The following is a 14,175-nucleotide window of genomic DNA, read 5'->3' as shown; positions in this document are numbered from 1 at the left end:
ATCGACTAAAGCGAAATTGCTATATAGATAGAGACTATTGATATATTCGATATAGACGTTGAAGCAATATTAGAGGTACTAGACGATACAATAAACTAGAAGCAAGAGAGTTAAAGTAACTATAAAAACCTAGCCCTAGAAGTGATGACCTTGGACGTAGTAGACACTGTGCTTAGCTAAGTAGCCTATAATGAGGACGAGGATAACGAGAGTTGTACCTTAGAGGAAGACAGATCTACAATAGATAAGGGCGACAATAGAATATAGCCGATTTAACTAGGCCTCTTCAATGTTAGGCCTAGCTATAAGAACCTAGGTTAGAATATCAGTTTCAGAGACCTAGACAATCACCTTAAACTAGAACTAGATATAATAGAGACTATGTTATCTATAACCCTAGACAATGATAGGACTCTACTACTACTTTAGTCCTATTGTCAACTAGCTAATAGTATAATAGAGGTTCTATTTTACTAAAAAAATATTAGGACTAGCTAGTTCTAGGACCTCTTTATATTATAGCTATAGAAAAACAATATCTTCTAATAGACCTATTAGCAACTAGTAAGTTATTAATATATAACAATATAAATAACTAATACTAAGCATTCCCTATAATAAAGCTCCCTCTAAAGGTTCTATAACGTTATAACTACTATAGTACTAAAGCGGATTTAAGTCATTGGATCTGAGCTGTTGGAACTGATGTATCTGATCCGAACTGTCAGATCGGAGCCGTTCAAATCCGAGTATATAGATATTGAACGTTATACTTTGATAACTTAGCTAAATGCGGCTAGTGTAGCTCCGTCAGAACGTTCAGTGCGGCTCTGATTAGTTCTATACATTATACTTTGATAACCTAGCTAAATATAGCTAGTGCAGCTTCGTTAGAACATTCTAATCAGTTGAACCTTGGCCAAATTAGCTAAAGTACGTACCGTAGCTCTAGAACTATAAATACTATAGTGCCTCCTAGCTCTAGAAGATAGAACCTTAAACTAAATAGATCCTTTTACGAGTTGAACTTGTAGCCTCTGCTTCTTTAATCTATTTTTATATATACCGCAACTACTACCTATGCTACGCTATCTCTGTGACGAAGTACAATAGCACTAGAGTCCGAAGACCTTATATGTTTGCAATTAGCTATCCTGCTCCTAACCTTCCGAACTATCCTCCGAACCCTCCTACTAAACTATTTACCTTATACCTATAGGGTACCTTGCCGAACCTCCGATCCTTCTAATACCTCCTGATCGACCTACTCTGTACTTCCAGTGTATACCTCTGAACTTGCCCTCCTATACTAGCCCTCTCTTCTAGTATAATAATAATCTATCTCTCTAATAGGTTATAAGTCCGGAGCTATATCTAGGAATAAGGATTTCCTTCACTGTAGGATCCTATCTCCTTTAGTTTTTCCTAGGAAATTCTATTAGAAATAATAACTTCCTTTGGTCTTTCTTTTAACTAGGAGATTCCGATTTAAGGTAATAGCTTCTTTATAGAAGATCTATACCTTCGAAAAACTTAAAGGAGTAGAGAACTACGTTATATAGGCCCTTCGAATAGAGGCTTGCCTAATAAAACTTGGCTTTGAAGATGCCTTTGAGAGTGCTAATAACGATATTAAAAAGCGTTAAAAGAAAGTACTAGCTAAGATAAAGCTCTAGGTAGAAGATGGCCCTCTCCACTAAATAAAGGGCATTGAAACCGCTTTTTAAGCTTAGGAGTAGTATAAGGAGCTATATTACTTTGAAGGCTTTACCTCTAAATACCTCCTACTGAAAGAGTATTTTAATTACTAGTTGGAAAACTTTGATTTAGTAGAAAAATACCTTAATAAAGTGAAAGAGAGTATTAACGATCTAAAATTATAGGATATTGAACTCTCTAAGGAAGTGAATATCGTTTAGATGTTGTTTAGTTTAATAAAGGAATTTAAGGGGTTTGTTAGTTCAATAATTTAGACTCTCTAGAAAAATCCTAATGCCTATACCTTTGATTCTCTCTCTACTAGCCTTTTAGATAAATCTAGGAGGCTTGGTATCTCTTATAATATAAATAAGGACTAAGTCTTTAGTGTTGTAAAGAGAAAGAAGGAGAAGAAGATAAAGTGTAGTTACTATAAGCTCGTTGGATATACTATAGATAACTATGCCTTTCTATACCTAGAAAAAGCTCCTAAGGGCTGGAAATACAAATCCTCCCTTGTTTCGAAAGCTATCTAAAAGCCAAATAAGAGAAAGGAAGAGAGAGAGAAGAAAATCCATTTGGCTATAGTAAAATAGGCCTTGTTAAATAATATAGATTTGGAATTAAACGCTAGTTCCAACTCTCTATAAGTCTATAATACTAATAAACCTCCCTTAGCTCCTTTAGCTTCCCCTACTATAAATCCCAATGCTGAAATAGATACCGATAATGATTCGAATGCCGATTTAGAATTCGAAGATTGCCTTGATATTAGTAAGATAGATTTAGATAACGAGAAGGATCACTTTAAGGTAAATAACCTTAATATTTTAATAAATAATACCTTCTTAGCAATAGATACTAATAATAATAATAATAACCTAGATCACCTCCTCCGAGTGATGTTTAAGAGATTGGAAAAGGAGGGAAAGTCTTTGGCTCTAGAGGTATACTTAGATAGCTTTATAGCTAATATTAGTGCCTAGATAAATGTAATAGCTAATAGAAGACTCTTCTCCTTATTTAAACCTATAAAGAAATAAGTTGCTTAGAGTAAGGTAATAACTATAAATATAACTGAAATTAGGAATATTAAAACAGCTCTCTTTAATCTAATAACAAATAAAATAACTGTAGTCACTTAGAAGAACTACTACTATATCCTAGAGATGAGAATAAATATAATAAGTGTCTTTGCCTTACTATAGTTGTTAACAATAACTACAAATAGATATCTATACTTAGTGAGGACCTTAGACTTTAGAACAATAGCCTAAGGAGAAAAGAGAGATGGATTATTCTATATCCTAATAATCAATAACTAGAATAAAAATCTACCTCTGATAAATTATATTAAGAGGGCAGTAGATATTGAGACATTGTATAGGCGTTTCGGTTACCTAAATAAAAGGAATATAGATAACCTAATAAAAAATACTTCTTCTAATAACACTTATATAAAGAAGAAGAATAAGAATAAAGATAACTGTTGTAAAGTCTGTCTTAAAGCTTTCTTTAAAAATAAGGTGTACCGAGTATCAACTAATAAAATGGTATACGAATACCTTGATAAAATAAGTAGTGACCTCTATAGCCCTTTTAAAACGCCTACCTATAATAGATATCGATATTTTATAACCTTTCTAAATAAAGGAACTAGATTCCTAGAGGTAGAACTGCTTTGTACTAAAGACGAAGTCTATAATGCCTTTGTTAAATTCAAGGCAAGGTCAGAGAATAATAAAGATAATAAAAGGATATATATTTTCTAAAGTGATAACAGTGGTGAATATATATCTAAGATATTTGAAAACTTTCTTCTTAGAGAAGGTATAATACATTAGCGTTCACTAGCTAATACTAAAGAGCTAAACGGCTTTCTAGAGCGTATAAATCAGACGTTGCTTATAAGAGTAAGAGTAATGTTAATAGATTCGAGAGCTCTGAAATACCTTTGGAGAGAAGCTCTATTAGCTGCTACCGATATCTATAATAAAACTCCCTATTCGAGTTTTAAATATAAAACTCCTTTTAAGATAAAATATAAAATAAAACCAAATATTAATAATATAAAAATCTGGGAATCCAAAGCTTACTATAAGATAAAGGGACCAAATAGCAATAATAAGTTCGCTAAACAAGCTACGGAAGGTATATTAATAGGATTTAGGTAAGATAGTTATATCTATAAAGTCTTTGATATAAATAAACAATGGGCTTTCTAGACCTGTGATATTAAAATATTTGAAGGCCAATTCTCTAATAAAGAGCTTAATAATAAAAATAAAGAGATAGATAACCAACTTGTAGACTTAGATATAGAAATACCTAATAACTCTCTAAATAACTCTTAGAATAATACTCTAGATAACTTTTAAAATAAGACTTTGGCTTAGTCTTAGCCTTAAATAGAAGAGGATAATATAGTTAAGAGAAATCTAAGGATAATAACGAGGTCAATGACTGTAAGTATAAACTCCTCTGCTATAGCAATATAAGATAATGATAATAATAGCGATAAAGAACTTGTCGTTGAAATCCCTTGTAAAGAAGACTAATACTATAAATAATTCTAAAAGATATACCACTGTATATAGATAACAGATAAATATTTAGATATATTTCTAATAAAAGAAGGGAATAATGAGCTAAATAGTTATAACTAAGCAACAACTGGTCTCTACGCTAATAACTGGTCTAAGGCAATGAAGCTTGAAATATCTAAGCTCGTTGACAAGGATATTTAGGATATTGTTGATATTTCTAAGGATAGATAACCATTTAGTGCCCATTAGGTATATAGGTTGAAGACCGATCAAAATAACAATATAATAAAATATAAGGCTAGATGGGTAGTTCAAGGCTTTAAACAAATAGAAGGACTAGATTACTTAGAGACTTTCTCTATAGTATACCGTCTAGAGATATATTGTATAACCTTTGTCTTAGCTACTGCCCTAGGTTAGATACTTCACCAATTTGATGTTAAGAATGCCTTTGTATATATAGATATTGATACTGATATATATGTTACTTTGCTATAAGGTTTTTATAACGACCTCGATAAAAATAAGAAGTGCTTTAAACTGAAAAAGGCCTTATATAGTCTAAAACAATTACTAAGACTTTGGTATAAATACCTCTCTAATATCCTAAATAAACTTAGCTTCAAAGCAATACTATATAATGAAGGAGCCTTTATAAATTATAACTATAAGATGATATTGCTTTGCTACGTAGATAATCTAATAATAATTAGCCTAAATTATAAATAGATAAAAGAGATATTAGAAAAGATCTCTACGGATATAGAGCTTAAATACATTAGCGAAGTAAATACTTTTCTTAGTATATAAATGAAGATAAACAAGAAGAATAAAACTCTCCTCCTTTACTAAGAAAAATATATTAGAAATATAATAAAGAAGTATAACAAGGAGGAACTTCTACTGAGAAAGAGTCTAACTTGAAATATAAAGCTATATAAAAATAATAGGCAAGCCACCTATAAAGAGACTGTTGAGTATCAACGATACGTTGGTTCAATATTATACTTAGCAGTTAAAACGCGCTCTGATATTGCTTATCCTATACAAAGGTGTGCTAAATACGCTTTAAATCTAGCAAAGGAACATTTCCTAGCCGTTGATAATATCTTTGTATACCTTTATAACTGCCTAAAGGAAGGAATACTCTATAATTGCTCTAATATAAAAGAATTAATATTAAAAATATATTGTAACTCTGATTAGGTAAGCTGCCTTGATATTAGACGATTAGTAACTAGCTATATAACAATGCTCGCTAATAACACTATAAGTTGGAGTAGTACTCTTTAGAAAACCGTTGTAACCTCTACTATAGAGGTAGAATATATAGCTTTAGCCGATGCTTATAAAGAGGCATTATATATATGCAATAGTTTTAACTATATAACAAGAGAGCTTTCTATACCTATTCTAAAACAACTTCCTCTTATACTAGTTGATAATACTAGCGCTATAAAACTTGCTAATAACCTTGAATTTTATAAGAGAACTAAGTATATTGATATCCGATATTACTTTATTTGAGAATTGCTAGAAAATAACGAGATTCAAATAAAATATATTCCTTTAAAGGAAAATCTTATAGATTCTTTTATAAAAATAATACCCATTACATAGCTACAACAGTAGAAGAAAAATATTCGGCTTATATAATAAGGGTTTTTCTCTATATACGGTTTCCCTTAATACGATAAAAGTGTTATACGCAGATGGTGCTCGGTGACCATCTAGCGGTAAACGTATAAGGGTAAGAAAGATCAATGCCTCTTAGCCTCGTCAGCTAATAAGGCGGCACTCCTGAACACTAGTATATATTACAAAAGTATATTGATGTAGTCTACTATTCTACGAAGGGGTTGTAGGCGAAGTTCCCTTTTTTAAGGGAACGCTCGTCACCCCTGACCGCGGTACAGTTATAGGTGCCCTTGCTATAGTTATATATGACAAGTGCTTAGGGACAAGAAGAAAAAGATAGCGTCTTCGCCATTATTATAGAACTCAATATAAAATAAAGGAGTATATAGAAAGGAAGAAAACTAATCTACATTATACTCTATATAGGATTTCTATATCCGTTATTCTAGTCTATAGCAAGGTCTTCTATTACGATTTGTCTATTCATTTATTCTACTTGTCTAGGTCAACGGTACTATCGCTAGCGTATAGGTCGTCCCTAGCTACTTTCGACGTCTTCGTAGCTACTCTACGTTTAGCGAATACAAGTATCTTCTTAACTTTCTTAGGAGGACGCATTAACGTCTTCTATACCTTGTCGTCGATTATTACTTTTCTTTAGCGTTTACTACCTATAACCTCGACAGTTTTAGCTTCTAACGTCGATCGAGTATCGTTATTACACTAACTCTATAGCGTCTTAGCCGGCGTTACTAGTATAACCAATAGCGTAGCTTTAGCTATAGGTGTCTTGCTTAGCGTCTTCTATATAGGCAACTATATAGCTTTAATAGCGTATACTATAGTTGTAGTTGCAGTATAAACGATCTTAGGTATCGCTTTATAGTAGCTAGCGGTCTAAACGGATGTTCTAGCTTGTTTTATAATGGCTACCTTTATAGTAGGTAAGTCTATTGTAGTAGCTTAGGTCTTAATAGCCGCTAAATAGCGTTCAACGTCCTATATACGCTATACTAGTCCTATGTAAATGCCGTCGTATAGGTTTACTATCGTTTAGATAGCGAGGTCGATCTTCTTTAGAAGGGCGTTGTTCTTATAACGAAGATCCATTATAGTCTTGTTATACACTAGCTATAGGTCGCTAATCTTTACTATTTAGTAATAGTATATATTATTAAGGTCGCCCTAGAAGGCAAGACTACTAGGATCTAGGTTACTAGCTTTGCTATTTACTTCTAATATACTAATGAACTTTGCTGATTCTACTATAGTTTTTTCGACTTCTTTGACGTAGACTCGGTACTTCTAGGCGAATTAGAGTAGATCCTTGGTTAACGTTTATACTGCTTTTATATCTGTTTATAAAGATTTAATAACGTTATTGTTTATAGTGACTATATAGCTAGTACCGCTCGCTATATCTATAGCTTAAGCGTTGTTGTAATAGGCTAGTCCGAGCTCTACTAATATCGCGTTTATAGAAGGGTTGCCCTCGCCTTTAGGCAAAATATAATATAATATAAGGATTTCTATCGTAGTTGATATATAGTTTACTATAACTATATTTGTCTCTTAGAACTCTTTAAAGGCTCTCTTAATTGTATCTTTAATCCTTTGAATATATAGGTTGTATACGAAACTAGCAGGCTTATTACTAAAATCCTTCTTTAGGACTATACGATAGAACCTAGTGAATTATATCGCTAGCTTAGCTATATATTCGTCATTGTAACTAAAATCTATATATATATAAGTAAGTACTTTGCTTATAGTAGCGATATACTTGTTCGTAGCTCTAGTTAGGCGCTAAGAGTATTTATATAATATATAGGTTTTCTAAAGCTCTAGGATATAGTATAGCTTAGTCGCTATATCCTCCTTATCACTAGTGTAATCGGTACTATCGTCGTCGGAGATATCTAGGTCGTCGTTAGTTGTAGCGGCCTTATCTTCTAACGCGATATATAGAGTTTACTAGACTTCTTAGCGCTATACGCTAGTAGAGGAGACGTTACTAGTTTCTAGATACTTAATCCCTAGTGTATATTGTAGAGGCTATTCCCCTTCTATATACTTATAAGTTAAGAGAGTTTCTAAGCGCTTTTATATAGCGTCGCTATCTAGTACTTTGTTGTAGTCTTTATAGACTTCCTATTTATTGTTAGACACTACGATAAAGTCTATAGTAACATTCTACTATCGCTCTTTATAAGCGGTCTCCAAGCTGTTTTAGATTGCTTTAGCTATATCGGCTTCTTTAGTAGCTATCATTTCATTGTTATAAGTAGTTCTAGTAGCAATGTCTTTAGTAACAGTCTAATAGAACGTAGAAGCTTCTAGAGTATATAAAGGAATGTTAGGCGTATTGTCGATTTTCTTTACTCCTCCTATTTACTTAGCTACGAGTTAAGCGCTTTCCCTCTTCTAAGTATTAGTAGTGTAGCCTTTAACGAGTGTCTTTCTTATATAAAGAAGTATCTTATAAACGACGAAGGCTAGTCAAGTGTCTCCCTCTATAATATCGATATAATCGTACTTAAGTATTTCGCTACTTAATAACGTTAGTAAGCTAAGAGAATCGACTATATAGTCGCCTCTATTGTTAATATAGGTACCGCGAGAATATATAGTAGATTGTCTTAATTCGTAAATATAGTATAAGCGTATACCGACTAACGGTAGCTTATATAAATATATATAGCTTAGTAATAAAAAGGTCTAACGATCGATTGTACAATAAATATAAATAACTACGATAAAGAATTGTTAGGGAAGATAGATACGTTAAGGTTGATATATAAAAAGAAAGGAAATTATAGTAGCCTACGTTAGGCTATTCTAGAAGTAAATAAAAACAATAGTATAATACCTATAGCCAATAAACAGTATTGCTATCTAATAGTAGCTAAAGAATAGAACATTATACCTTCGAAGCTCGAAGCCCTATACCTTTATAGCAATAGAATAGCTTTCCCTAACTATTTATAGGTTAAGGTCAGTAGCAAATCTATATATAGGAAAACTAGGATAAGTAAAGTGTTTGACGAACTAAATGACTATAGTTTTATAACTAAAAGTGTTAGTAATATCTAAGTAAAGGGTAAAGAGAGGAAAAACTAGGAGATCTATAAGATAGAGGACGGTACTTATATGTCTAGTAGCGATATAGCAGTGATAGATATACTAAAACGAATATATTCTAATAAAGAAAATATAAATAAACGAAAGGAAGAGAAGGAAATAGGAAAAAAGGAAAGGGAAAGTCAATAACAGTATAGTTGTCAATAGTCGTTACCTTTCCTCTATAGTAGCTCGACGACAACTCGGTTCTAAGATCGAAGAATCTCCTTCACTTCCTCCTATTCCTTAGTAGCAATACCTTTGTTACAATGTTCCTTCTCCTAGTCGATAGGGTATACCTTTTCGTACTCCTCGACAAGTTCTTTAGCACTGTTAACAAGCTAGATATATAGGATCTACTAGTCGTCCTTAGTAGTAAATCCTTTTTATTATACTAGATACTTGACCTTAGGTCTTCAGTTCCTCTAGATAATACGTTGTTGTACAATTCTCTCGATTTCCTAATACTTATCTCCGTTAACGATTATAGGGCTAGGGGGCTCTACGTTATAGCTAAAGGGGTCTTTCCCCTAATCTAGTTTCTATAACTAGGAAACTAAAACTATAGGATAGACTTTCCAACTAGCTAGGAAGTCAAGCTTATAGGCGTTCCTATCGATTTTATAGACAATCTTGAATAGTCCTACCTACTATAGCGACTACTTTCGTTTAGGCTTTCCTAAAAGATAGTATCCGTTGTACAGTTGTAGGTAAACGATATCTCCTACTTCGAACTTAGTAGGTATATACTTATCGTTATAATATATCTTTGCGATAGCGCTTATATAATCGATCTATTCTACTACTTCCTCCTAATACTATTGTCTAAGGACACTAATAGCTTTGGCGAAGGCAACGGTACCCTTCTTATAGTAAAGTATATCTAGGATAGAGTGTAGTTTAAAGCTATATACCAACTTGTTTAACGATCTTCCGATAGTGACTATAAATATATTATTAAGGTTATACTACAACGTAGAGAGAAGTAGAGGCTATAGCGTTCCTAGTTTTTCTATAGCTTCTATATAGATAGCGATTTCTATTATCTAGTTTATCCTCTTTAACTAACCGTCCGTCTAGGGATAATAGGCTATCGAGAAAAGGAGGCTAACGCCTAAAATACAAAAGATTTCCTTCTATAGGTCAAAGGTGAACTTAGTATCTTAGTTGCTAATAATTTACACTAGGAGTCTCTAATCTATATATATCAATGCTTTAAAGATTATAATAGCCTATTCCTCTACTAACATTTTATCGTTTCTAGCTATAAGAAGCTTCTTCTTACTAAACTTATAGGTAATAGTGTATATAGCGTTGAGGATTAAGTACTTTTTCATTGACTACGATATCCCTTCGAAGGGTATAGTAGGTAAACCGACAATAAAATCTATAGTAATAATATAGAAAGGCTATAGTAGTGTCCAAATTAGCTAAAGGTCTCTAGGCTTTAGTTCTCTCAAAGTCTAGTTCTCTCTATATATAGGGTAGTACCGAACGTATTTATATACTATCTAATGCTTTTAGTTAAATACAAATACTAAGAGGTTCGCTATTATATTGTCTATACTAAAGTGGTAAGTATTGTCGTATACAATAGTAAGAATATCCTTAATATAGCTACTAGGGATATAAAGCTTCTTCGCTCTTTCGTAGTCGATATAGTAGAGGAGACTGTCCTTCAGTTTATAGAGTCTAAGCTATAGCTTTTGGTACTACTTTCTTCGTAGCTCTTCTTCTCGCTTTTTACGTTCTCTCTACTTAGCGATCTTCTTAGCTCGTTCTTCTATATTATAGAGACTCTTAATAATCTTGTTATACTAATAGTCGTTAGAGTAAACTATAGTCAGCTTAGCTTTAAACTTGTTACTAATAACTAGTTCGAAGATACTAGTGTCTATAGCGTAGTATTCCTTAGTATCGATCTAGGTAATGGACTAAATGTCCTCTAGTTCGTTGATAGCGTCTTAGGTTTCATTAGGGGTATCCTCCTCGAAGGTCGGTAAACGTAATAGAGCGTCTAGTATAATGTTGAGCTTTCCTAGTATATAGAAAATATTGAGGTTGAACTAGGATAGCTAGTTTATAGCATTAGCGAGCTTTAAATTAGCCTTTATAAGGTCTATAGTAGCGAGAGATATATACTTTACAATGCCTCTAGTTACTATATAGTCTATTAGGATGTTTATAGGGTATTAGTTTGACTATACTATTTTTCGAAGCTTCCTAACTACCTATACAACAATAGCGACTTCTACTTCTATACTCTTATACTTCCTTTCTACGTTAGAAGTTAGGTAGGATAAGAATATAATAGGTTAGATCTCGCTATTTAGGATATCTTAGCCAAGGATATTAGTACTATCCTATTTGCTATAGAGTTGAAAGACGATTGCTCTATATCCCTTGCTACTTATATCAAGCTTAATAAATAGTGGCTTATTAAGACAGTGATAATATAGGAAGTACTACTTATATAGGTATTCCTATAGCAACTTAAAGGACTTTAGTTCTACTAACGTAGGCTCGAATTTAACGTTCGAAGTAAATACTTTCCTAGCGTTCTTCGACTTAGCGATAGGAAGGTCTCCGTTCACTCTCCCTTAGATAAGGAGCTTAGTTTTATAGTCCTATAGAGGCTACACTTTCGCTATATACTATAGGATACCTTTATATAGCTATCTAGCTATACTAAGGTACTACTCTAAAGTCTTAAAAGTATTGGGGAACTTAAGTTTCTTAAATATAACGATCTTATCGTCTATCTTAGCTACTCCTTCGCTATTAACTATATAGCTAAGTAGTCTCACTGACAAGTAGGCTATAAAGGATTTTTCTATCGAAATATAAACGTGTACCTTATTGAGGATATCGAGAACCGTCTCAATGTACTTAAGGTACTTCTCTATATTCTTACTAGCGATAATGATATCGTCGATAAAGGCGTATACAAAGTGCTTATACTTATAGAACAAGCGGTCTATAAAGCGCTATACGAAAGCTAATAAGTTTTTAAATCCTATTAGTACAACGTTTAAACGTTCTAAACCTCTAAGACTAATGACCACTATATAGTTATAGTATTCTTCTACGACTAGAAGCTAGAAGAAGAATCTAGAGGCGTCGAATACTATAAAGATCGTATTATCTATTATTATATTTATAATATTGTCTTAGTTGGGCAATAGGTATATATTTGGTACTACCAACGTATTTAGGGGCTAGAGGTCCACTATAGCTCTGCCTTTCGTTTTTCTAGCAACTATATAGTAGACTACGAAGACTAGGCAAGCGACAAAGGTCGATTAGTCTATAAAGTCTATCTTTCTTTATATATATAGTTTATTATATTCTTCGTCGACGATCGCTTAGTCTTTAGCGCTTAATAGGTAAACCCGAATAGGCTTAAGCTAATTCTACTATCTGTCGATAAATAGAATTCTTATCTTCTAATCCTCTAGTATAAGGACAATGCTATAGTTATAAAAGACATTATACTTATCTAGCAGTGCCTTTATCTCTTCTATATACCGTTTATCCCTGCTATAGACACTTACCTCTACTACTAACTTAATATATAGGATGTCGTCTAGTTTCTTAATACTATAGAATAGCGTATAGAACTCCTACTTAGTAGGTAGCTTATACTTATCCTCTATTAGTATCTTCGTTATCGGTTCTTTACTACTAGGCTCCTATTATATAGTCGTCGTTATCTATATATATTTGTCGTCTATAACGTTATTCTAGGTCTACTATATAAGGTTCTATACTATTGCCTAAATGTCCTCCTCTAGGCTATACTAAAGAAGGTGTCTAATACACTATCCTTCGACAATAGTGATTAGATAAATGGTATTGTTCTTTATAATAGCCTAGTATACGCTTTTCACGTCTATAACGACGTCCAATATACCCTCGACGTATAAAGCGAAGTAGAGCTTACGTTTCTAGCTACCTAGATTGTCGTTATCAGTATCTATATACTTGAATATAGTCTTAATTAGGTATTCCGTTATAGGTGCGACCGTTATAGTGTTTACAGCTTTCACCTTCTAGATTATTCTTTTCTGTTCTATATACACTCTTACCTTTATATTGTAGATAGACTAGAAGTAATAGGTAGATATATTAAGGTTAATCTTTACTCTGTTATAAAGTATAAAGTTAGTTCTAATCAATAGTTTTGCTTTTAAACCTTTAATAACATTAGCTATTATAATGAAGTAACTGTCCACTTTAGTACTATAGACAATTCCTTGGATATAGAAGTTAAACTCGACTTACTTTTTAACTTTGGTATAGGCTCTAACACCTTTGACAAAGTATAGCTTTATATCAATCTAATATAGGTTTTTAGCCTATTTAGAGATAAACTCCTTATCGACGAGGTTGGTATTGCTGCCTATATCGAAGTAAACTTCGGTACCTAGCTCACCTAGGTTTATACTAATGTTAATTATAAAGTATATAGCTTACTTATCTAATGCTTTTAATAACGGTATATATAGCTATACTTCTATAATCTATCCTTCGGTTAGTATAAAGTTTATATTCTTACTATTAAGCTCGTCTTCGTTGTTACTAAATTTATACTAGCGGTCTATTCAAGGTTATATAGGTTTATACTTATCTTTGTCGCTATTATTGGCTATATACTCGAAAAGCTTATAATATATTGTAAAGACTTTACTATAGACAATATATTGCTAAATCTATAGAAGTTATCGTAGTAGTTTGTTCTAGCTTAGTCTAGGCTAGTAAAAGGTGTAATACGAGTAGTAAGAACTGTCGACTTCCTCGTCTTTCGATTCCTTGTCCTTAGCTTTAGTGTTATATTCGTCGATAAGAACGTACTTAGTCTTCTCTAGCATTTCGCGATAAAGGTTAGCGTCTTTATCGTCTCCTATCACTATGATCTCGCTATAGTATAAGAAGGTGCTATCTTCGAACTACTTCTTATATATATATATCTAAATCTATTGGAGTCGTTGAGGTTAAGGCAGTCTTCCCTAGTTGCTGTTATCGCCTTTTCTCTAACCGTTAAACGGTCTAAGTCCTCCTCTACGATCGTTGAATAGTCGATATCCTCTTCTACGTCTAGTTATACTATAGAAGTTTCGGTTACTGAATAGTTATACTCGGTTATTATCTCTATACTAATTGTTTCTAAGTC

At 32.7% G+C, this 14,175-nt stretch overlaps 1 protein-coding gene across 1 annotated transcript; it reads right to left on the bottom strand.

The window, feature by feature from the left end:
• Positions 1–11,698: 11,698 nt before the first annotated feature.
• THITE_2038542 (uncharacterized protein) lies at positions 11,699–11,950 on the bottom strand (the record flags this gene model as incomplete). Its single annotated transcript, XM_003649877.1, has 1 exon — positions 11,699–11,950. A coding segment is annotated over one exon (252 nt), but the record flags the coding sequence as incomplete, so codon positions are not given.
• Positions 11,951–14,175: the final 2,225 nt, after the last annotated feature.

The sequence above is a fragment of the Thermothielavioides terrestris genome, chromosome 1 (assembly GCF_000226115.1).
Source record: "Thermothielavioides terrestris NRRL 8126 chromosome 1, complete sequence".
NCBI classification, from domain to species: domain Eukaryota; kingdom Fungi; phylum Ascomycota; class Sordariomycetes; order Sordariales; family Chaetomiaceae; genus Thermothielavioides; species Thermothielavioides terrestris.
The sequence above is the reverse complement of the archived record's forward strand: the minus strand, read 5'-3'. Positions and strand labels throughout refer to the sequence as shown.